At 32.4% G+C, this 25,890-nt stretch overlaps 1 protein-coding gene across 2 annotated transcripts in view; it reads right to left on the bottom strand.

The window, feature by feature from the left end:
• Nucleotides 1–25,890, bottom strand: part of DYNC2H1 (dynein cytoplasmic 2 heavy chain 1) — a 377,984-nt gene that overhangs the window by 247,882 nt on the left and 104,212 nt on the right. For both annotated transcript variants that reach the window (XM_051986889.1, XM_051986890.1), the window contains exons 39-50: nt 24,938–25,145; nt 21,127–21,256; nt 18,332–18,487; nt 17,521–17,780; nt 15,688–15,934; nt 14,399–14,550; nt 9,511–9,655; nt 7,929–8,031; nt 6,949–7,116; nt 3,914–4,044; nt 2,010–2,258; nt 105–213 (exon numbers count right to left, since the gene is read on the bottom strand). In XM_051986889.1, the coding sequence (XP_051842849.1) occupies nt 105–213; nt 2,010–2,258; nt 3,914–4,044; nt 6,949–7,116; nt 7,929–8,031; nt 9,511–9,655; nt 14,399–14,550; nt 15,688–15,934; nt 17,521–17,780; nt 18,332–18,487; nt 21,127–21,256; nt 24,938–25,145 (2,058 nt within the window). The remainder of the gene's footprint in view (nt 1–104; nt 214–2,009; nt 2,259–3,913; nt 4,045–6,948; nt 7,117–7,928; nt 8,032–9,510; nt 9,656–14,398; nt 14,551–15,687; nt 15,935–17,520; nt 17,781–18,331; nt 18,488–21,126; nt 21,257–24,937; nt 25,146–25,890) is intronic.

Raw genomic sequence — 25,890 nt, 5'->3', positions numbered from 1 at the left:
AGGAGAGAAAAGGGGAAAAAAAGAATCACATCCAGAACACTTACCACACTGTACTTTTACTTGTGAAATTATACCTTCTTGAACAACAAATATTCCTTACCTACCTGAAGATAAAAGACTGTTGATCATCTCCAAAAATGTAGGATGGACAAATTGGTAGTCCTCAAGAAGCAAAACTACTTGTTGAGCTTCAATGCCTGCAAGATGTAGTACCTGCCAAAAAACAAAATTTTAGCAACCAATAAATATTTATTAAGCATTCAGTACTTGCTAGACCTTCTATTGAAAGCTGGTGGCAACCATTCTGCGATTTGGAACTATGCTCAAAAAGTTATCAAACTGTGCATACCCTTTGATCCAGCAGTGTTACTACTGGGCTTATATCCCAAGAGATTTTAAAGAAGGGAAAGGGTCCTATATGTGCAAGAATGTTTGTGGCAGCCCTCTTTGCAGTGGCTAGAAACTAGAAACTGAGTGGATGCCCATCAATTGGAGAATGGTTGAATAAATTGTGGTATATGAATATTATGGAACCTTATTGTTCTGTAAGAAATGACCAGCAGGATGATTTCAGAAAAGCCTGGAGAGGCTTGCATGAACTGATGCTGAGTGAAATGAGCAAGACCAGGAGATCATTATATACTTCAACAACAATACTGTATGATGATCAATTCTGATGGACGTGGCTCTCTTCAACAATGAGATGAATCAAATCAGTTCCAATAGAGCAGTAATGAATTGAACAAACTACACCCAATGAAAGAACTCTGGGAAATGAGTATAAACCACTAAATAGAATTCCCAATCCCTCTATTTTTATCCACCTGCATTTTGATTTCCTTCACAGGTTAACTGTACACTATTTCAAAGTCCGATTCTTCTTATACAGCAAAATAACTGTATGGATATGTATACATAAATTGTATTTGACTAATACTTTAATATAATTAACATGTATTGGTCAACCTGCCATCTAGGGGAAGGGGTGGGGGGAAGGAGGGGAAAAGTTGGGACAAAAGGTTTTGCAATTGTCAATGCTGAAAAAATACCCATGCATATAACTTGTAAATAAAAAGCGCTATATAATAATAAAAAAAGAAATATATTGAATTGTTAAGCAACAACAACAACAACAAAAGATGGTGGCATACTCTGGATTAAAATAACAGAACACAGAAATTTAAAATTCTTAAAAGTCAAACTTTACTGTTTTTTAGTTTAGATCTGAGATTTCATAAGCAGAACTTATGAACTCCCAGTAAGGATACTCCCACCAATGACAATCCTCAATTGTTCTTCAAACATTTAACCTGGACACAGAAAGGCTAAGTGACCAGTCTAACTCACCCAGCCAGTATGTCAGAGGTGACATTAGAACCCAGACTTTATTAACTCAGAAGTCATCTCTCTGTCTATTATGCCAACTTTCCCATCAACTAATATTACACTTAAGAATTATAAGCATATTTATTCATATGTTTATATATTTTGATATTTTTATTTGTTTATTTTGATTAACAAAGTTAAAAACCACATGCTGGCAAGCACTAATTTTACAACAAATCCAACCTATGGAAAAATTTCATGAATATGGAAAACATGTCATATTATATTTGAGATATTAAAGAAGTACCTAAAATTTTAGCCCTATTCACTCTTTCAAATTGTACTGACATAACGATCATCTTATTTATTTCACGTGCCCACTTGATAGCCCATCACTTCTCTGCACTTCTAGTTTACACAGCAAAGGAAATACAGGGTATTTTTCATATTTTAAACATCACAGTTTAAAATTCATAAAAAAAAAAGGTAAAAATGAAAATGAAAATTAAAATTAAAATTCTCTTTGTAAGAGATTTCCAAATGTTCTCCAAAGAGCATTTCCATATGTGTATATATGTATATATATACACATATGGAAATTTACATACTTCCATATATAAATTACATAATTTCAATTAGTACTAAAAATAAAATTTTAAAAAGCAAAAAAAAAAGTTACTCACATGTTTGAGATCATTCTTAAATTGCTTCAGCTCATAGCCTCGAGAAATCTTGGGAGAAATCAGAATAGCTCCATGCATGTGGCTGACTAATGAAGTGATAGTCCGACGCCCCACACCACTGCGCCCAGCTAAGAGAAGGGATCCTCCAGGGAAACTCAGCACCCTGTCTATTCTTGACATATACTCCAGAACTTCTTGGAAAAGCAAAATATCTAAATCTTGGTTCTCTCGTCCGTAATGAATAATACCCTTTAGAGAATCATAAGAGAATATTTACATTATTATGTCCAAGTACAAAGCAATTTCTGATTTTCTACAACCAGAAGGAATAGTGATAGTTTGCCATCTCAAAACACTAGTTCTACTGTTTTACATGCTTAATATAGAAATGTGCCCAAGATTAAAATTCCTGATGCCTCCTTCAAACATCTAAGGATATGGTGCACTGTCTGAACAACTATTTAAAACAGTACAGATACACAAGTTACTCAGTTTAAAAAAAAAAGAGAAAGAAAAAAATGTATTTCATGCCAGTTATATGCAATGCACCATCCTCGGAAATGATGTAAACCTAAGGATACATTCCCTGAACTCAAGGCATTTACAGTCTTAATAGAGGATAATGAGAGATGATTTATTTACATGAGTAATCACAATACAAACTACAACATGAATACATGAAAGAAGAATACATGAATTGTTATGAAAATATTAAGGAGAGAGGACATCAGTGTGATTAATCAGGATAGTCTTCTTCAAAGAAGTGGCATTTAGACTGAATCCTGAAGAATGAATAGCACTAATCCTTCTCAAATTAGCTTTAATTTTTAGAAATCTAAATCATATACATGTATATTTAATGAAATCACATACCAGTTCTCTGGAGAACCATCTAGTGCAAAATCTTGTCTATGCCAGTATTTCCAAAATTCCAATATTCTATTAAATCTGAACAGGATAACAGTGTTCTTAGAACCAAACTGAAGTTGAATAGGACTTTCACAGAGTTATGGTTGATAGTGTAAGAGACCTCAGAGACTATTTTTTCAGTGCCTTAATTTTATAAATATGCAAACTGAGGCAAAGGAAGGCCAAGTAACATGCTCAAGATCATAAATGTCAAAGTTGTGTTTTGAATCCAAGACCTTTGACCCCAGAGCTAATGCTTTTCCCACTGTACTGTGTTGCCAACCTAACTTGTCCTAGGCTTAATGTACAAAGAATGAAGAACACAGAAAGAAAAAAAAACAAATCAATAGGTACAGAAGGAGGTTAGCCTTATTGAATTATTCCACCACTACAGAACTTGTAATTTCTATTCTAGTCCATTTTTATAGCTTTTCCCAACATAAATTGCAGATCTTTTTAACTTGACCTTTATTGATATAAAAAAAGTTTGCCATTTTGACTCACCTCCTTTAAAATTAAATTGAAAAAGGAAAAAAGAACTGAAGGAAGTACTCCCATGTCTTATTCAACTTCATCTTCAATGAAATAATATAACTAAATGATTTTGCTCACTCTACTTGAATCTAGATCAGGGGTCCTCAAACTATGGCCCGCAGACCAGATGCAGCAGCTGAGGACATTTATCCCCCTCATCCAGGGCTATGAAGTTTCTTTATTTAAAGGCTCACAAAACAAAGTTTTTGTTTTTACTATAGTCCGGCCCTCCAATAATCTGAGGGACAATGAACTGGCCCTCTATTTAAAAAATTTGAGGACCCATCTAGATTCTAGATGGTTTATTCTTCTCCAAAGGACAAAGTGTAAAAAATGATGGGGTGTGTTTAATTTGTACCTTTATCCCTAAGCAAATCATATTATTGAATGGATGCTCAATAATTATTTCTAAATGCTGTTGATTACTATATTCCAACTCAAATTAACAATTCTTGCCATACCTTTTTAATAACATCTCTGAGATCTGTAGAATTCAATTTTCCAAGTGGTTTTCCATGGGGAGGTAGTGGCTGTCCAGGTGCTGTCCTTGCTCCTGCCTCATGTCGTGCTCCCCAGGTTACATAAAAGCTATCTATAAAAATATAGATGTCCAAAGCAAAATGAAAAAAATAGCTAAATATCACTGACTACTGTAATCTCAGTGGTGTAATATGTTTATTGTTAATAACATAATCATGCTCCAGGTCATTTCAGTAGTTTTCAATCAAACCCAACTCTTCAAAGTCCTATTTGGGGTTTTCTAGTAAAGATACTAAAGTGGTTTGCCATTCTGTCTCCAGCTCATTTTACAGATGAGGAAACAAGGTTAGTGACTTGCCCAGGATCATACACCTAATAAGTATCTGGAACTGGTTTTTAACTCAAGAAAACTAGTCTTCCTGACTTCAGGTTCAGTACTCTATCCAGTGAGCCATCCAAAAGCTACATTATTAAAAAAAATAAGTTTAAAAGTATTACAAATTATCTTTAAAATGTCAAGAAGTAAAATACAAGCAATACATTTATTTTCAATATTCTAAACAATACAACTCAATGGTATTTTAAGTGCCTATGGATACAAAACATGCTCAACATTTAAGGTGTTGGGATCCTTACAAAGTGTAGAGTTGATAGAGACAATAATTATCTAATTTTGATTTGATGTTACAAGGAGATGTTATGGGCCAGAAGAAACAAGGTACTAAGTAGAACTGATAGACAATAATGCTTGTGTTCACACCTTTAGAGAGCTCATATAAGCAAGAAGCTCTTAGGGCCAGAAAGCACTCTGGGAGAAAACCCATAATCCTACTCTCTCAGAGGAAATCATATATAAAAAGCAGACAGAGGCTCAGTTGGGAGTTCAGCTGAAAAGATTAAGAGGGGAGTGTCAAGTCAGTTCAGAGGAGAAGCCCTCTCTCAGAGGCGCAACCAGATTCACTTCATCTCACACCACTGTGGTGGTTGGGCTCCTGCACTTCCCCCCCTGAGAGCAACCAAGGCTGGTCTGAAAGGCTCTCCAGAAAGCTGCTCAGCCTCCAGGAAAGGAGACAAGATATTTATTCCATTTTCCACCTTTGTGCTGGCTGAAGGCTGAAGAAAGCAGAGGCAGAAGCAAAGAACAAAGCTGCAAGAGCTCTTAGAACCAAGGAGAGAGAGAGAGGCCTCTAAGAAAGCTAACCAGGGTTGGAAAGAGATAAGAAATAAACATTTGCATTTTATCAGCTGGCTGTATTTGGGGTGATTATTGATTTTAGCTGAAACTAAGGCTGCTCCCAGAGAACCTGCTCCCAGAGAGAACCATTATTATTATAAAGAAGAACACCACATAGGCACAGGTAGGAAAAAGAGACATAACCTCTGATAAGTCCTTTTGTTCTGCTTAACAGCTTTGGCTATTCAATGAACCCTTCAAAATAAAGAAAAGAATTCCTGAAATCATTTGAAAAACAATGTTTATTATAGTCACTAATGGCTACCAAATTAAAGAAAATTTCATACCATATCAGAAAGCATTTAAAGGATGAACAATCTTGAATTTAATTTCCATGCTAAAAAGAAAAGTAGGAAACTATTTTGAAGCCAGCTAGGAGAAATTCAGTTTTCACTTAACTAAAATTTGCTCTCAAAAGAACCAAGAAAAACACTGGATTTTGAAAAGATAACACTTAAACAAACAGAAACTATACCAATAGAATTTTTGGGAAAAGATAAACTTTGATTTGCCTATAATGAATGTTATTATTGGAAGGAAACAAAAGCCATGTTCAACATATAAATTATTTACTAATTAGTACTACTTAAATCCCCCCAAAAAGAAATTCTCTAAACTTAAGAAAAAAAAAATAAGAGATAAACATTTTAATTATGGACCCTTTTGAGGATCTCAAAAGATACCAAACACTAGGGGATTTTCTTATCAGAGCACATAAAACTTCACTCTAATTACGTACTTAAAGAGACCCCACTGCCACAAGCAAAACAGAACCTTAATTCTAAACTGAGAATTAATGATGCCAATCATTTAAGATCCAAAAAATCTAGTAACACACAGAGTACAATAGAAATCATCAATAAACTCCAAACTAGTGCTAAACAATACCAGATCTTTCACAGCTCTAACTTTCTCAATTGTAAATTCCAACTGGATAATTCCTAATTCATAAATGTGAAAAGTTCTAAAGTTTACCTAGACTTGACTCTCTCAACTCCAAATCTTGGACTGAAATTGGACAAGCCTTATTGTACAGTTTTGTTAGTTTTTTCTTCTTGTTTAGTCAAAGCCCAGAGAAAGGCACAGAGCCAAGATTAGAACAGGTAAAAATATTTCTCATTTAGTGATATAGAAGAAAAATTCTATCTAGTTATCATAAACCAGATATAATCATGAAATCTTATCTTTTCCTTCATGTCAAATGAACAAATTTATTACTTGCAGAGAAAAAAGATACAGGAACTTATCTTTCAATGAAAATGAAGCAAACAAATATTTATTGAGTGCTAACTGTGACAGTAGTTTCATGGTAAAATAATTCCATCCTTTGGATTTTATAGACATTACTATTAATGATAACTTTTGCTAATTGTTTTGCATAATTATAGGCAAAAATGGTTACTCAGTAAACAAGAAAATAAAATATTGATTCTGAATGTTAAAATTTTATATAAAGTTTTATTATATGTAGAAAATTAAAGAATTTATTAGAAATATGGAGATTTGGGGCAGCTAGATGGTGCAGTGGATAAGAGCACCAGCCCTGAGGTCAGAAGGACTTGAGTTCAAATCTGGCCTCGGACATATAATACTTCCTAGCTGTGTGACCCGGGGCAACTCACTTAACCCCAAATGCCTCAGCAAAAAAATAAAAAAATAAAAAAAAAATAAATATGGACATATGAGAACTGATACAACCATAAATAGAAAAAGAATAAGATATCATACTTAATTGATAATTTTTCAATAGTAATTATGCATTGTATGTATTTTAGTATATACCTGCCATATTATCCAATATATCTGAACCCCAATCTCCTTGGAAGACAGATGTTAAAATACCATCAAATAAATGGAGTTCTTTTGCACCAACAATTTTGTCACGAAATAAACGACGAGCTTCATATGCCACAATTTCCAGCACATGATCTAGCGGATGATTTGATGATCCTAAGAAGTAAAAAATAATATTTCACTTGGATTTTAATAAATTCTTTAAAAACCCATAATCTCAAAATAATGTTAGAAATAATCAGACAAATAAAATCTACATACCAGAATTGTAGCATCAGACAGATACAATAAAAGGAAAAAAAATCATTATTTTCCATTTTCTTTAAAAGGAAGTATGTGGACATTTATTTATAATATGTTAGCTGTAATATTATTATTCACTTAACCATTCCCATAGGGTCAGCTAAGTAATCATGACGAAAGAACAGAAAAATATGACCTTTGTAAAATCATCAAAAATACTAAAAAACTATTCTATGGAGATAATAGCCAATAATATTTGCTCTCTTCCTTATCTCCAATTTTCACTATAATTTTTCATTATATTCCTGAACACTTCCCAGAAACCAGCATGCACTAAAAAAAATTGAAAACTAGTAAATTTGGCATAATTATTTTACCGTATTTTATTTATATATATATATACATATATATATATGTATATGTGTGTGTGTGTATAAAGAGAGAGAGAGATACACATATATGATTATTTAAATATGTTCAAAATAAATAATAATTTAGGTAATTATTTATGCAAAAAATAAACCTTAGCTAAAGAGACATACGCAAAACAATAACTTCATGGTTTTCAATCATATGCTTAATCATCACAGAAAATACCTTGAAAAACAAAATTCAATTAAACATAAACTTGCCAACCTATTTTAACAGGTTTTCATGAAAATAAATTATAAACATTTTAATATCTAAAGAAAAATATGATTTCATAGTAGGAAATTAAAACTTACCTCCTGCTAAATCATATCTGAATAATCCAAGAACCCACTGGGTAAGAATGCAAGGAGTAAACAAGTAATGGCTATAATCATCAACTGTAAATTTGGCTCGTACCTGAAAACATAATTTATTCTTTTGAATATACAATAAAAGTACCTTGAAATTTGACAGAGATGTCAGACCTGTGACTAACAAAAGAATTTTTAAGTTTTACAAAAGTTATTAGGCTACATCTCTAATGGATTCAAAAGCCTAAACTGGTATCAATTTTTTGAGACATTAGGCTTGAAGTATTCCATATTCTTTAAGATATCATGAAAATTTGATGTAATCAAACTTCCTCTCTGATTATGTAGCCAATAAAACACATATGTTTGTCTATATGTTCAAGAGTCACTATTCTTATTTTAGTCATGAACACTCAATAATTGAATTAGTACAAAAATCCCACTATGGGACTTTTCTCCAGTTTTTTCTCCCTCCACTCAATTTAACAAAATATGACAGGAGCCGTTTATCATCAATAGCATCTTACTCATGCTCCTGTTCTGCCCAAAAACCTAGAGTGGTTTCTCTCTGTGCTGTCAGCCTGAGTAATTAGGAAGTTGGTGGTGCTCCTCACAGTGACATGGAAGTCAAGAAGTTAAGAAAACAAGGGGAAAATATGAAAGGCTGTTAGGAGAAATTCGCAGTTAACAGGAGAATGACAAACAATTTAAGAACATTAGTGGTCTGGTAAACCCCAACTCTACTTTAGCTTATTGAAGAAGAGTTTAATAACCACCATCTCCCTGTATATGCTTTGCCCTTTATCACTGACATGATTAGGAAAATTGTCTGATAAAAGACAGAATGAAAAAGAAAGAAAATTAGGTTTAATCTGCTGTATCACAGGAATTTAAATTTATTTACAGCAATGTTTTAAAATTAGCTAATGTTTACTAAGTTGTATTTTTTGACTTTCAATTTGTTCCCCACTCTATTATACCACTTCTTGTTTTTTTCAGTTGTTTCAGTTGTGTCCAACTTTCTGTGACTCCATTTGGGTTTTCTTGGCAAAGATACTGCAGTGGTTGGCCATTTCCTTCTCCAGCTCATTTTACAGAAACTGAAGCAAACAGAATTAAAGAACTGGTCCAGGGTCAAATAGCTAGTAAGTGTTTGAGACCAGATTTGAAAACAAGAAAATGAATATTCCTGCTTCCCGTTCCAGTTCTACCAACTACATATAAAATGTGACAAAAACTCCTAGAAAGTTTAAAACGTGTGATCAGAACAAAGAAAAATTAATTCAAAAAGAATAACTTTTACTAAATAATAAAGAAAATATGGTTAATGACAATTTGTAAATTCTATTTATAACATTATTAGACATAGATATATTTTAATGGATTATCTCTTTTATTAATGAGAAATTTCTTCAACAGCCCTTCAATACTAAAACCAGACCTATACAAGATAAATCAGAATTTACTACAAAACACATCAATTAAAATAATTTAAATGTTTAAATAATTATTTTCATATATGCTGCTCATATAAAGGAAACCAAGCTATGAAAACAATTCAGATAAAAGAATAAAATGCTTATACCTGTTCATATACTTGTACCATGGATCCTGCTAAGAGATAAATCTTTGATGAAGAACCCCAGACAGAATGGTTCTTTAGATTTTTGTGCAGAACTGGTTCTAGATATGCTCCATAAATTGTTTGTAACTGATCTCTGTCTGGGTAACTAAAAAAAAAACACATACAATGAAAAATAACCTAGATGAATATTACAAATTGCAGATTTTCTTTATATAAAACTAGAGTAAAAGTCAGATTAAGGAACTTTAAAATATACTAATATTTTAATATATGATGGCCATTCCATGCTTTAAGAAAAACAAAAATCATACAACAGAAAAATTAAGAATATATTTAATATTACTGTGAGAAAATTTTGAAATATTCTGAAATTTCAAAATATAAAGTAAAATATCATTTGAAATATGAGTTTAATTTTCAGAACACTGCTATTATACAAGGAACATCTATAATGAAATGATATTTTAGCATTATCAATAATACCTTAAAAGAAACCATTAAGCACAAACTGGAAAGCAATAAATCAGTAGATGTTAATGAGCTGCCAATAATAATACTAAATTATAATAATTTATTAGCAGTAAATTAATTATACATAATAAAATTTAAAAATAAAGTACTAACAATTTAATTAATTCACCTTATTGAAAATACCAAATTGACAAAAGAACTATAAAATCTGCTCATTAATAAAAAGAGATGAAGAATTAGGACAATATAATACATTAAATTTTGCCATAAAATGAATTTCTCACTGTCTTCTGTCTAAACAATGAAATTCAAGTTACTAATCTAAGTCATAAAGTCATAAAAAATCATAAAAAATAACATCTTCATTCATCTCCACATGGCTCTACTTTACCTAAAATGTAATGCCACAGCACCTCTTTGCCTGAGGGGAAGCTCATACCACAGCATCTCCTGGGCTTCTTCACACTGGAAGTTCCCTCAGTCCCTGCCATCTCTCCTTCTAATTGCCTACATTTCCCCCAGAACATGCCTTATAATGAGAACACCCAAGCCCTCCTCTCCAACCTGCTTTCTTGGCTGTAGACTTTGTCTGCCTCATTCCTCCCACCTCCCTCTCTTCTCCTCTTCCAACAAGACCATTTTTAATATTCCTTCTATGTGTATTCTCCAATAAAAATGTATGTAACCTTGGGAAATGGAACAATCTGCTTGTTTTTGCAGAACAAGTGTCTGATACAGAAGGAGCACTTAATACTTGGTGACCAACTCACAGAATGACTAAGGCCTGTACCAAATAACCCAAGAAATAAAATTAATAGATGTCAGGCAGATAGATGGCATAAATGCAGCACTAGACCTGGAATTGGGAAGTCCTGAGTTCAAATCCAGCCTTAGACACTTAACAAATGTGTGACCTCCAGTACATCACTTAATCTCTATTTGCCCTGGATTCTCTCTCTATATATATATAATGAGGATATGATAGCACCTATTTCCCAGCATTGTTGTGAGTATCAAAGGCAAAGTGTTAGTGTTTGGCACGGGGTCCTGGTGAGAACTTTTATATTTGCTAGTTTTCCTGTCTCTCCTCTTCCAATACTCCAATTTACTGGGTGCAATTTACTTTTGAATCATTCTTTTTCAATTTTTTTCTTGCTTAAAGAATAGTTTATTAAACAGAATTTTATTCTGCACATAAGATACCAAAGTTGCCCTTAGAATATATTGCATAATATAATTGATCATACTAATTTACATATATTGCATACATATATCTACACATAAATGAAGAGGAAAAAATAGGTGGGGGGGAAAAGGAGGGGAAAGGGAGAGGGAGAGGGAGATGGAAAGGAAAAAGGAGAGGGTGGGGAAGAGGGAGAGGGAGGGGAAGAAGGAGAAGGAGAGGAAGAGGGAGGGGGAAGGGGAGGAGGAGGAGAAGAGGGAGGAAGAATGCAATTAACCCCCTTTTTCTAAATGTCTGTTTCTGTTAAAGGAATTATCATCTTTCAAGTCTCCCAAGTAAGCTCAGCATAATTTTGTATCCCTCATACTGCCTCAATTACATATTTAATCAAGTAGCCAAATCTTTCTCCTTCTACTTAGATTCAGGCCTCTTACCTAAAGTATTTTAACAGCCTCCTAATTAGTCTCTCTGCTTCAAGTCTTTTCGCCTTCCTTCCCAACCTAGACAATACTGGCAAGTCAAAACATGTGACTTTCTGACTCCATTAGCTCCAAAAGATTCCCACTGTCTCTAGGATAAAATATCAACTACTCTGTTAATCCTTCATGATCTAGTCCAAATCTTTCTCTCTCTCTCTCTCTCTCTCTCTCTCTCTCTCTCTCTCTCTCTCTCTCTCTCTTTCTCTCTCTCTCTCTCTCACACACACACACACACACACACAGACCTATCTCTTCCTCAAAGGACCCTCCTTTTCATTGTCCATCTTCCAAGTATGACATCTATGTTCTCCTTACCTCAATCACTAAAACCCCTCTTATTTTCAGATACAACTTAAACACTATCTGCTGCACAAATCTTCCTGATTTCCCCATACACTGGTACACTTCCTCGTAAATTAATTTGTATTTAACAGATTTATGTGTATCTTTATACACATAGGTCTAATTTATTCAATTTACATTTAAACTGTTTACATTATTATATATACTTCTTGTATTATAATTGTATTATAATATAAGCTTCTTGTGAGTAAAGATGTTTCATTCTTAAATTTAAAATCCTAATGCTTTGCAAAATGCCTGAAAATAGCAAGTATTTAATAAACTTGTTGTCTAATTGATTATTAAGATGAATAATATATAAACAAGTATAAAATACAGAAATATGTTCTTTATTGAAAAGATACAATGGAGGTCTATTCTATCAATGTTGCTAAAAATGAACAAACTAATAAGTTTAACAAAATTTTGAAGATGACTAACATTTTGTTTACGCTTATATAGATGTTCAGAAAAAAACAAAACTTTATAGCATTGTTTTGTTTTTTTCTGAATTTCTTCATAATAAAAGTCCAGTGGTTTTTTTCCCCACTTATACATGTTAAGTGGGGAAAAAAACCACTGGACTTTTATTATGAAGAAATGGCTTCCAATCCCAGATCTGTTACCTATTAATTAATGACCTAAAACAAATTACTAAATCTCTCTGAGCCTCAGTCTTCTTTCTGTAAAAGGAGGCTTAATAATCTGTACTACTTAAATCACAGAGCTGTTAGGAAGAATGCAATCTACAAACTGCAAAAGCTCTATACACAAACCAATTATCATCATTTATCTCAACAAAATCCCAAAAGATAAAAAGGTCCTTTAGGAAAAGCACTTGATATTTAATGATGAATTTCTTAATCTTTAATCAAGATTATAAAAATCTATAATTTTATCATTACTGCATAAAATGGCAAGAATAGTATAATCATTGATGATAATAAGCACTTGCATTCACATATCATGTAGAGTTTACAAAGCCCTTGCCTCACAATAAACCTATTAAGAAGCTGATATGAGGATTATTATTCTTCATTATTCATATGAGGAAACTGAGGCACTGAGAAGTGAAGTAACTTTCACAAGTCACTCCAGCTAGTATCAGAGATCATTTTTCTATTCTGTTATCTTCTGATTTCAAGTCTAAAGATCTTTACAACACAGTAGTAAAATCTATGAATTTGTATCCAGAGTGCCGAGCACAAACCTGACACAAAGCAGATGCTTAAAAATGATCATTGGTTCATCAACTGATGAAATTCAGAAACTACCAACTTGGCATCTGTCACACACAGACCTGTCACTGGAGCAACCCACTAGTGACTGCTGGGTGTTACAAGAACCACCTTCTAGTGGCTGCTGGGAAGCTACTTCTGACCAACAGAATGGATCCCTTCATGTGAGAGGATGATAATGATACAAGGAGACTGAGAGGCAGGTACATTCTTTGACCTCCCTCCTCTTCCTTCTTGCCTCCGATTTATTTCATTCCCAATCCACAAGAAACATCTGCTTCAGTAAAGGCTGATTTTCAACTCCTTCAGGGGTGTATGATTCACAGCTATAGGGCTTTCAGAGAACTGACCTGCCTCTTAATGGTACAGTCCCCTTTAACCCTTTCCAAGCTTTCTGGGTTTCACATTTAGGTGTGGTCCTTAACACAGACTAAGTGGGAAAGAGTCTTTGTTCTAATTATTTAAATGCTTCTGATAAATAAATACCAGTTTCAATAAAAAAAAATGTGTTCTAAATTCCTATCTGTACGTGGTTTCTGAAACAAAAGAAGAAATCGAAAGAACAAGATCATTTCGAATCATAATACACAGTATCTAGATTATAGTAGAGACTTAATAAATGTATATTGATTGACTTATTTTATATTATACTTTTTCATATTTTTGGTCAATAGTTTCTATCATAACATTACCTCAAAAGATACTCTAAGCAGTAATGAACTGAACCAGCTACACCCAGGAAAAGAACTCTGGGAGATGATTATGAACCACTACATAGAATTCCCAATCCCTCTACTTTTGTCTGCCTGCATTTTTGATTTCCTTCACAGGCTAATTGTATACTATTTCAAAGTCTGATTCTTTTTATACAGCAAAATAACTGTTTGGACATGTATACATATATTGTATTTAACGTATACTTTAACATATTGAACATGTATTGGTCAACCTTCCATCTAGGGGAAGGGGTGAGGGGAAGGAGGGAAAAAGTTGGAACAAAAGGATTTGCAACTGTCAATGCTGAAAAATCACCTGTGCATATATTTGTAAATAAAAAGCTATTAAAACATATATAGCATAAATAAAAAATTAATATAAAATGTAAAAAAAAGATACTCCATTTTTAAAACCTTTCCAAAAATTCAAATATACTGAAAAAATAAACAGAAACTTACTCAATTGCACAAAGACGAACAATGGAAGTAAATCTGGTGGTAAGCTTATGTCTTCCTAATCTTCCTCCTGCTGACATAGAAGCCACCACTTGGATGTTTTCCAAACCAACCCATTCTAGATTTTCATCATAAAATCCTTGATATGTCAGCACCTTTTTCAAAATAAAGAAATGTATTTTTAAATGTTTTCTTAAATAATACATCTAAAGTATAGCCAATCGCAATTTTCGATGTACTCCACAATCCAAATGATTAATTTAAGTTTTAAATATTCTTACTCCACTTGAAAAGGATATTTTTAAACTAGTGCACCAATAACATATAAGTTTGAAAAACCTTTTATGCCAGAATATGAAAAAATTTAACCACATAGGAAATTTCTCTGCAGCTATCTAAAAGCTGTTTCTTTCAATAGATGTACTGCAATATGAATATTAAAGTGCAAATGCAGAGACACAAAGGCTTAAGTTTAATCCCATCAGTATAGATTATTAATAGTAGAGACATGCCCCTTGGTGTGCAGGAGGAAGCAAGAAGAAACATACGGTGTTGCGTGTAGACAGAAAAGGAGAAGAGGAAAGAGAGGGGACTTAAGCCTTTTGTCAGTTTAAAAAGGTCTCAACTGATCTGAACATCTATCCTCTTACACTCTTTCTGTGGTACTCATTATCTGAAGTCGATCACAAAACAATTATTCAGTGGTGGGCAACAGGGGTGAGGAATGTAGTAGAGGAGAAAGGGTAAAGAATATAACTAATTTCACATTATTAGTTGAGCAGAAAGAGAAAAGTAGGGGTTAGAGATAACATAAGAAGCAAAAAGGAAGAGATAGGATTGAATAAAAATATCATCAACTTTACAAAAGGAATTAATACCTAAGGATTTGAGTGAATTCTGTTTCAGAATTAAATCAAGAATTCTTCTTGTTCTAGCAAACCAAGGTATTAGATTCAATTACTTTTTTCTTTCATTTTCTGGAGAGTAGAGAACTGGGTAAGGGGAAGGAACAGCATTATTATATCTAAGTTGTGTCTTGAAAACTGAAACATTTTGTTGTATGGGTCTTAGGAGAGAGCTAACTACTTTCTAAAAAATGTTATTAATAGTGACAACAGGATTAACATGCATTTTTTTTGTTATAATAGTCTAGCCCTTGAACATCCTATTTTTATTGTAATAATTAGTAACCAAAGATCCTGTTACAGATCCTGGAAGTTAAGAAAACAAGATATTTCCAGAATAGTTAAAAAAATGTTTTTCTATTATTAAAATATAACAAATGAACATACCTGCTGAAGGAAAGCTACAAGAGTGCTGGTTCCCCATTTATCAAGTTTAGGAAGGTTGATATCTTTTAAATATAGGACTAGCCTTTCACAGTCTTTTGGCCTGTACACTCTACCAGTATTGGTACTGATTACCATGCAAGTTTGACTCAGTTTCTGCAAGAGATGTCGAGAAGTAGTCTGTGCACTGCAGTGAACTGTAGCAATTTGAGTGGAACGGAGTTGAGAAAAGGCATATCGAAGCAGCATTCTAAAAAACAATGATATGAACGACATTTTGAAAACAATGAAAATACATTATCATTTAAATAAAATGAGAAATCCCCATTCTTTCTCCAGTCCTATTCCAATACCTAATCCTAGAAAGGAGGTTGTATTTTATAAACCTTTTCAAAGAGTTTTAAAGATTATGCCAGTGAAACGTGATCAGCAGAAGGGATGGGGGAGGGAGTTTGAAATATGGTCCTAGCAACATAATGAGTCTGATCTCTGAAAGACAACTTAGCCTATACTTTATGTTGTAGATACCAAATAATATTTTTAAACAAAATTAATTAAACTCTTAACAGGTAAGAAGCAAAGGAATCATTTCTGCATTAGCGCCTAACCAGTGATTTGTTAGGGCATTGATCAAGATCAAATTGGAAGAATAAAAATGAGTACAATATAAAGAGGGATTCTGAACTGATTTATGTAAGTTGTTGATACTAAAAATAAGACAAGCATAAAAGAATTCATAATGATGTTTAGTCAAAGTAGAAAATATTTAAACCTTTAAAGAAAGGCCTGGTTTAAAGTAAAATCCTTAAAAAAAAAATCTTACAGAAGAAGATAGCAAGAAAAATGTGAAGGATATTACTTTACAAAATAGTTGGCAAGTGACAGAAAAAATAAGTTTACAGAAAACATGTAAATAGATACAATTAAAAGCAAATCATCTCAAGAACACTTAAGGATAACCTGAATAGAACAGAAAGTGTAACATGAAAAGAGCTGTCAAAACACGTAGACACACACATATATACATATATATAAACATATAGGTGTGTATATAAAAGTATATATGTTTATATACATGCATATATCTATATAATATACATGATATACATACATATATAGGGTAGCTAGATAGAACAGCAGATAGAGTGCCAGGCCTGGAGTCAGGAAGACACCTTCCTAAGTTCAAATCTGACCTCATCATTAGCTCTGTGACCCTGGGCAAGTCACTTAACCCGTGGCCTCAGTTTTTTTCATCTGTAAAATGAGCTAGAGAAGGAAATGACAAACCACTACAATAGCTTTGTCAAGAAAACCTCAAATGGCATCACAAAAAGTCACAACTGAACAACAACAATATAAGGAAACTAAATATACATATGAATAAACAGACGTAAAAATAGCTCTCAATTTTAAGGCCTATAATCCCATTTCAAATGTCTATTATAATTTCTAACCCCATTATTTTACAAACTAATCAGTATCCAGAGGTTCACTGATTTTCATTTCATAAGCATGTCACATAATAATTTGAAAATTAATGTGAATCGTCCATGATTTCATAAATGCATTATTGAGGGTAAAATCTTCCCATAAATCAAAAAATTAATCACCAGCCAGATTCTGTCATTTAGCAAAAAACAAAACTGAGCAACAGAAGAATTTATTCTCCATGTCATGTTCATTTCTGAGTGGCTAAAATATCAAAGGACTTTTACCAGAACATAGTAATTTATTCAAATGAAACATAACAGAAATACTTAAATATATAAATAAAAATTATAAACTATTGCTATAAGCCCCCAAAATATAGCTCAGTCCACCTTATTCAATTCTTACCCTTTTCCACATCCTTCTGGTCCCACAAGAATAAAAGGCTGCTTGGTATCAGAACCTAGCCATGGTTTGAAATAGTCTAAACCTCTCTGCATGTCTGGAGTCTGAATGACTGGGAGTATTTGACTATTACCGAAGTCATCAGCAGTCAAATTTTCAGGTTTCTTCAATGAATAAGATGATAAACGTTCTCTAGTTATGTCATAATATGTGTCCATTGGTTTATGAGGATCTGGTGGTGACTCTCGTGCCCAATTGAAAATCTTAAGAAATGGAAGAAAAAGTTGACATTTGCCATATAGAAAGCATCAAATTCTAGGGAATTATCTTAAATGCAAACAAAAGATATTACTAATTCATTTAGCAAAAAATACTAAATGAGTTTTCTAATCAAAATGTTAAATATATAATCTAAATAGTAACTTTATAATTTATGTTCATTCTATCACTTTCCTTCCCTCCATAAGTAATAAGTAATCAAGTATCCATTCTATCTCTGAAATGTTTCTATTTGTTTTCTGCTTTCAACTAAAGTTATAACCATGGTAACCCATCCTTTTATTACCTGGAAATCATATGAATTACTATAAAAGCCTGCTAACCACCTTCCTTCTTCCAGTTTTTCTCCTCTATAAACCATCATTAGACTATTACCTTCCCATTACATGCTTGATCATAGTACTTTATAACTCAATAACTTTCAGAGATTCTTTGCAAACTCTTTTTCTTAATATGAGGGAAGCTTAAAGTGAATGATGAATAACAAGAAAAAATGGTTTTAGGGATTAATATAATACAAAGTAGCCATTATTACCTCTTTGGTGAGTTCTAGTCTCGATTTCATGTTAAGATTTCCACCAAGTCCTCTTATCAAGCCAATAATAAATTCTTCTCTATTTTTGCACCCATGTAGATGAGACAAACCATTCATCACAGTTCCAACCAAACTTGTTTCCACTACATAGTCATTCTGTATAAGAAATTTGTAGCAGCAAGGAGGAAAAAAAGTCAACAAACATCAGCAGTAAAAGCTTCCAAATATTTCCACAAGTCACTTTTAAATACTTTTCACTCAATACAATTCTATCTATTAAAAAATAAGATCCAGAAGCCAAGTTTACTTTGCATTTCAATAATCTAACACCTAAATTAAAATCAGAAATAATAATAATAAATAATAATCATCTACTATCTTAGCTACATGATTTCTATTTATTTGTACTGTAGAGACCTAATAAGTATATGGTTGAAAAGGATTGAGATACATTCTAAGAACTCAAGAATCTACAAATATGGGCAAACTATTGAATATTAAGTTCCTTCCATTATAGAAGACCTAAAAACAGTATTTATGTTGTTATAGGAAAGAAGGTAAGATGGACAGAGAGCTAGACAGACAGACAAGACAGATAGATAGATGGATAGAAAGAAAGAAAGATAAATAGGTAAGATATGTTATTGGGTGAAACTTGTCAGTAGTTCTGTCAAATCTGTATTCTGCCAATTATTTCTGCTGTAAAGATCATAAAGTCTTTCATAATTCTTATTTCTTTTTCAAACCATTCAGGAATTTCTTGCTATGGTCCCAGATCTTTGGGGGATCTATAGGGCCCTCTGTTTCATCATGTTTTATTCTTTTATTTTGGCTCTGCAATATTTATTCATAAATGTCTGGACTCTTCATCAATGTAGAGATCATATACTTCTAAAATTAAAAATCATTGTTGTAGGTTTATCTGTTCCAGGTCTTAATAACCAGAAACCAGGGTGCTCAGAAAACTAGTCAAAAATGACAAGCAACTAAAACTAGAACACACTTCAGATTCTTCCACACTATCCAAAATGTCCAAAGTAGTCAACAGAACTAAATAACAAATCCACTTTCCTAAAGGATCATTTACCAGCAACTTTCTTACTACTGTGATTGATTCCCAAAAGAATCATCCTGGTTTAAAGAAAGCCACTTGAAGAAATATGAAGAATGAGGATTTCTTCAGCAATCCTGCCCTTATAGTGGTCAAACACACTACCTGTGCCCAACAAGGATCCATGGAATAGATCTCTTTTACTCTCTTTTATTCTCTACTTTCTAAGTTCAACCAAAAAGGAACAGTTAGATATGCAGAAGCAGAACAAAGAGAAAGTAGTATTCCAGAAACCATGATCAAAAGTGTAGTGTCTGGTTGGTTTTCTAGAGGTCTCTGGACCAGCCTTTGTTTCAGTAGAGTAATTACCACAAAAATAGCCAGGTACTGAAGTCCAAAAGTCTTTATTATTTCCTTTACAATCTAGTTTCCTTGCCTAGGTCCCTGGGGCAGCTTTCTTGAGGTCCTCTGGAGTATGTCTTGGTTTCTGTGGCGGAAGCAGGAGGACCACCACCAAGGTCTCTATCTTGAAGTCTGTCTCAGACCAAGAACTTGTGCTCCAGCCTCCAGCCACCACAAAGGTGGGAGATGAATCTGTCTGGCTGAGTTTGTCCCAGCTTATATGCTCTATTCTAATTACATTATCATAGGTGTGAATCTTGTAGAATTATATTAAGTACTAAGTACATGTACCAAACTAGAGAAATATTAAGCACCATGATAAACTAGATAATCATTGTCTTATCAATTCCACTGAGTTAGCACCTTGTAAGAATCCTTGTTTCAAGTACAGAGTTCTGGCCCATAACACAAAAGTATCAAAGATTAGATAACAATCAAAGAAGAAGTAAAAGACTATTGGTAATGTTGGAAAGATGAAGTTCAGTTATATCATGAAATCACAAGTCAGACTGTAAAGTTAAGAAGTTGAGGAGGAAAGAAGACTGTGATCCAAACATTGAATCCACTAAGGAAAGATGAGAAGGTTCAGGAGTTCAGAATCACTGGAATGGGAATGATAAGAGTAATGAATTCAGGCTTGAGGTTTTATTTTTTCAAGGAGATTTGGACTCCACTCTTAAGAGTTTTACTTAAAGACTTAAATTACTATTGTTCTCTTTAAGTCAATTAAAAAGCCTAAAATTGAATTTGATATCTTTAGTTTATTACTCTGTGGAATTTTGTCTTTGCTTCTTGGTTAGTATAAAAGTAAATGTTCAAAAAACAGTGGGAAACTCTACTCTTGAATTTCTGTTTCTTAAAGGGCACCATTTTTAGAAAATTGTAGTTTCTGACACTGATTTAAAAAGCAGAGATTTAAATAAAATAAAGGAGGAGTAAGTACCATTTAGCATACTCTCTGAACCTTGGCGTTAAATGCAATCATTATTTTTATGAACTATCTATATACTGTTAAATAAGCAGTAATGCAAAACTATCCAGGCCCCAAACTCATCAGATTTTAAGATCCTTGAGGGGAGGAACTTTCTTATGTTTTTTTTTTTCCCCAAGTGCTTCCACAGTACCTGATATACAGTAGATTAAGAAATATTTATTAACTCTGACTTGATTCATTTCAAAACTATATGTGAACTGCAAAATAAATATAAGATGGTAAAGTACAGCAAATTTTTTCAACGAGCTAGTAAGCTGTATTTTATCACCCCCAGAGTCCTAAGGGAAAAATCAAGATAAATAACTATCTAAGTAACTATTGGCAAAGTGAATAACATGATTAACAGACCTGTTTAAGAACCCACTGTAAAGCCTTTTCAAAATAGTCTCCAATCCAGTTTTCAAGATTAGTTCTATATTTATCAGGCTGGTTCCTTAACCAAGATTTTATCAGAGAATCAAGATCTGTCTCTTCGTCACTAGAAAAAAATAAATTCATTAAAATGACCACAAAATCAGCAACTATATACATTTTTAAAACAAAATCATTTTTCTTCTCATTAAATTCTTATTTTTTTCTTTGCTTACTTCTATTTACATATTACATTAATTGCTAAAGAACTAAAGGCAAAAATAATCTTTGTTTAAAAACCCCTAATGCTGAATAGTTCCCTGACTCCTGAGACTATAATTTGAATGAATGAAAAATGTGAATTTTATATTATATGTTTTCTCAATGAATGTACTATACTCTCAGCTAAAATATCCTAAGATTTTCTCTGTTTCTATTTCCCACTACTTCTAAACTTGTGGTATGGAAGTTAGGTGTCTATTCTAATGTAATGGCTTTTCTATTCATAAAAATCTTAATTATACAATTCTATATAATGAGAGTATTGGAGTAGCTGTATTTTAGTAAAACCTCAAAATAGATAATTTTGGTGAATGTCCATGCCATATCTGGGAATTATATCTTTTACATCTATTTTAAAATGTATGCTATACCCTTATCATTCAAATAATTTTTTTAATATTCAAATATCTTAATTATGAAAGATAATCTTGAAATAGAAATCATTAATAAGGGTTCACTGTAAAAAATGCTTCAAGATAATAGAAAGTGATTATAGTACCCATCTGAATAGGAATACTATAGATTCTGTCTATAATAAGATGGGGAGGAGAGAAGAAAAACACTAAAATTTTATTTTTGTTTACATAGCAGTTTATGTCCAAAAGGCCATGTAATCATTGAAATGAATTATGACTTTAATTAGAATTCATTACTATGATAAGATTTAGGACAAGTTTTGAATGTCATTATAAAGCTACAATGAATCTGGAGGTGTGAGCCCTCCCAAATGGTTTCTGTCCCCTACCAGTTTTGCATAACCTTGTTAAGCAAATCATTTTAGCCCAAGATTTCTCTAAATTTTAGTTTTCACAAGTGTAAAATGATAATAAAACACAAGAGAGCAGGGGAGGGAGTGGAAACAACACTGAACTGGGATTCAGGGGAAATAGGGCTGAGTCCTAACTCTGACACTTAAGAACTGACCAACTGTTGGCTTATCATCCCACTTCTATGAACCTAAAATACTTAGCAGTAAATGGGGATAACAACATTTGTAAAGAAATTGTTTTAACTTTAAAGCGCCATCTAAATATGATACATTACTATTTTTAAGTCTAGAGATCAGTGTATCAGTGATCTCTTCAGTACAGTTATTCCTTCCATTGTTACAAAACAAAATGCAGTCAGGCCTTTTATTTCTTTCTATAAATCCCCCATTAGGAACTTAGCTTATCCTTTGGAGGAATGGTTATGTCTCTTCTAAAATTTGATGGAAAGCAGTACTATTGAAAAGATGGGCTTATATGGACTCTTGATGCCACATGCTTTTTCTTGACAGAAAGATGCTGGACTGAAGATGCAGAAAAAGACACATTTCTAGATATGGCCAAAGTAGCAATCTTTTGATTACGCACATTTTGGCTGTTCCTCTCTCACTCCTCACCAATTTTTGAGGGCTGAAATATGAAGTCTGAGGTAGGTGAAATATATCTTTTAATTGAAAAAATACTGAAAAATTGGAAAAATGAAAAAACTTTGAAAAATTGAAAAATATTTAAAAAGAAAAAAAGAAAAAAAATTAAAATGTCAAATAAAAAAACGAGTTTAGTGCCCTTTGAACATATAACAATAATATGTGAATGTAACAGGAATAAGACTATGACACAAAAAGAAGGAATATAAAAAAAAAATAGGTACATTTGGGGAAACCCATATAAAGTGAAGTCATCAGAACTAGAACTATATATGACAAGAATAAAAACATTAATGAAAACAAGATTAAAGATTAAAATTTTAAAAATTAACAAATTCTGACTAGTTGTAAAGACTAATCTTGGCTGAAAAGAACTTGTAATGAATCACACCTCCCCTCCCTTCTCTAACTAAACAGTCAAATGTAATGTCATATATGCTGTCTGAAGAGTCATAATGTCAGTTGGCTTTTTGTAGTTGTTTTTCCTTATTGTGGAATATGAGAAGATTTAACTGGCAAGAACAATCAACAAATAAAATTAAAAATAGATTTCAAAGCATCAATAATACTTTTAAATAAATAAATAGAGGCTTCTGTATAGCAAGCGAGCCATCTGGAATCACTGTTAGCAAAATAAATATGATTCAAACTCTTCTTCCTAATCAAAATTGAATACATAGTTCATTACTTATAGGGCCCCTCTAAAATGCACATGATACAATACCTTAATGGATAGCATAAATTTTTCATCCACTTTTTTTATAATATGGATGCTGGTACCTATTTGTTTTAAGTGACTATGAATTCACTCAGAAAGTCCTACAGTACTCTCAAGGCTGGATACAATAAGCACAATACCATTGTGTACATCTGAAGAACTTCACAATGAATAGAAAATCCTTCTTCTATTTGAACTCTTCAAAAAACACAGACATGATACTATGTTGAACATCTCTCCCTATCTTGTTCATTTAATAATGTTATACAATGGACCTTATTTCATCTAATGTGGAATCTTTTATGATCTTAACCTATATGAGATAGTCCTGACTATTTAAAGTTGTATTTTGTTCCACTGAGTCAAATGTTTCCCTGTTTCTGTAAAAAGGGCACAATGAAATCTTCAAACTTGAATTGTCTTGCCTACCCTATCTCTTGACGTAGTATTCATTGGCTCAGGAAGAGTTTATGCTTTTTTTAGGGAGGAAATGGCAAAATTCTGAGTAAGGTTCTATAAATTGTCCATAATCATTAATTATCTTTCCAGTTTACTGTTGCCCTTTTCATATTTTTCTAGGTGAAGTTTTTTTAATGTAAGTTGAGTTACACTTACTGTAATCATATGAAAGGTTTTCTTCACATCTTCTTCACCCTTTCTTCTATTCTGGCACTATTTCTTATTTTTGTTCTAACAAATTAGTGATGTGACAGAACAAAAACAGGCCATACTGAGAAAACTGTTTCTGGATATTAAAATATAGTCAAATTTATTTTTATTTTAGGCTTTTTGTCATCATTTTCCAAATCTTTCCTTTCAGAAAGTATTCATGTTATATAACATACTAATCACTGGCCTTATTTCTTAACATCTTTTTCATTGCCCATCTTGCACTCATTTTCTCAATGAATTCACAAAATAGACAAGACATCTGCTCCTTTTCCTTTTGCCTTTGTTATTTTACTATTGTTATATAGAGATCTTCTAGTTCAACACCCTCATTTGAAAATGAATAAATCATGATAACTGAAACACATTTTTAAAAATAGCATTTTTAGCAGAGAGAAAAAAATAAACATTTTTGCAAGAAGGAAAAGTGAAGAATTATAGATATCCTCTCTCTTCTGATTATGTAAGTTTTTGTTTTTCTTTTTTCTAAATACCATAAAATGAGCTGCTAAAATTACAGAAATCATTAAGTATTACAAGAAAGCTCTTATACCATAAACCAACACAGGAAACAAAATAATAAGCTAGCTCATTTAAAATGAAATTGTGAAAATGATTATTCATTTAATTTATGCAATGCCACATTTTTTTCTTGCATGTCTAAAAAAGGAGGCTGCTGAAGAATTATATACACAACGTACTTTCAAAATATTCCCATGTCTTACCTGAGAAATATCATTCCCATTCTAGATATTGTGGCTGGAGAGGCACAACTTAAATCATGCGTTTCAAATACAAAGTTAACATTGGGGCCAAACTGAATCCTCTCCCCACTGGGCATAGTGAGTAGTCGGTTATCATCTAGTACAGAATTCAATGATTCTATCCATTCAGGATCAATGTCACCATCACAGATTATCCATGAATTGATATCTATTTTCAAATCAAAGAAATAGATCCAAAACCAAAGTTAATAGAAGAATCCTTAACAAGAAAGTCATCCTTTTTGTCCTTTATAATGATTGAGTTATATTTGGAGGAAAACTACTTAATGTCACTAAGACCAACAGTACAGCAAAATTTGTTAAGAGAAAGTTGTGACTTATTATGCTAATTTACATTTTATAAATGGAATACTTCAAAATTTAAAAAAATTCACTTATGTGAAAGAATATATAGTAGCATATATTTAATAAATCAATCTTCCCCTCAAGTTTGTTCTCTGAAGACACAGAAAAAATAAGTTCCATCCTTTAAAATACTGTTTTAAAAATTATGATTCAGAAATTACAAAATAAGGTTATAATTTCAAAAGATTATGAGAGTTAAAATCATCCTTTAATTTTAATTACAAATACGACTTTGTTCTCTGCCTATTCATGAAATCACCAAGATATCAATAAAATAGTCAAAATCTAACACTCATTAGCAAGTTATTCTGGGTGCAGAGAACAACTCACCTAATTTATATATATATATAAATGTATATAAGAATATATATATGAAAATTATATATATATATAATGTTTCCACATACATGCACACACATACACATATGCATGTACATGTACATATAAACATACACACGCACACAGACACACATATGGAATTGAGTAGTGGAAATTATTGTAGGAAATGTGTTCTATTTTACAAATTTTTAAGTCCCCAAAACATAGAG

Source organism: Antechinus flavipes, chromosome 3 (assembly GCF_016432865.1).
Source record: "Antechinus flavipes isolate AdamAnt ecotype Samford, QLD, Australia chromosome 3, AdamAnt_v2, whole genome shotgun sequence".
Taxonomy (NCBI): domain Eukaryota; kingdom Metazoa; phylum Chordata; class Mammalia; order Dasyuromorphia; family Dasyuridae; genus Antechinus; species Antechinus flavipes.
The sequence above is the reverse complement of the archived record's forward strand: the minus strand, read 5'-3'. Positions and strand labels throughout refer to the sequence as shown.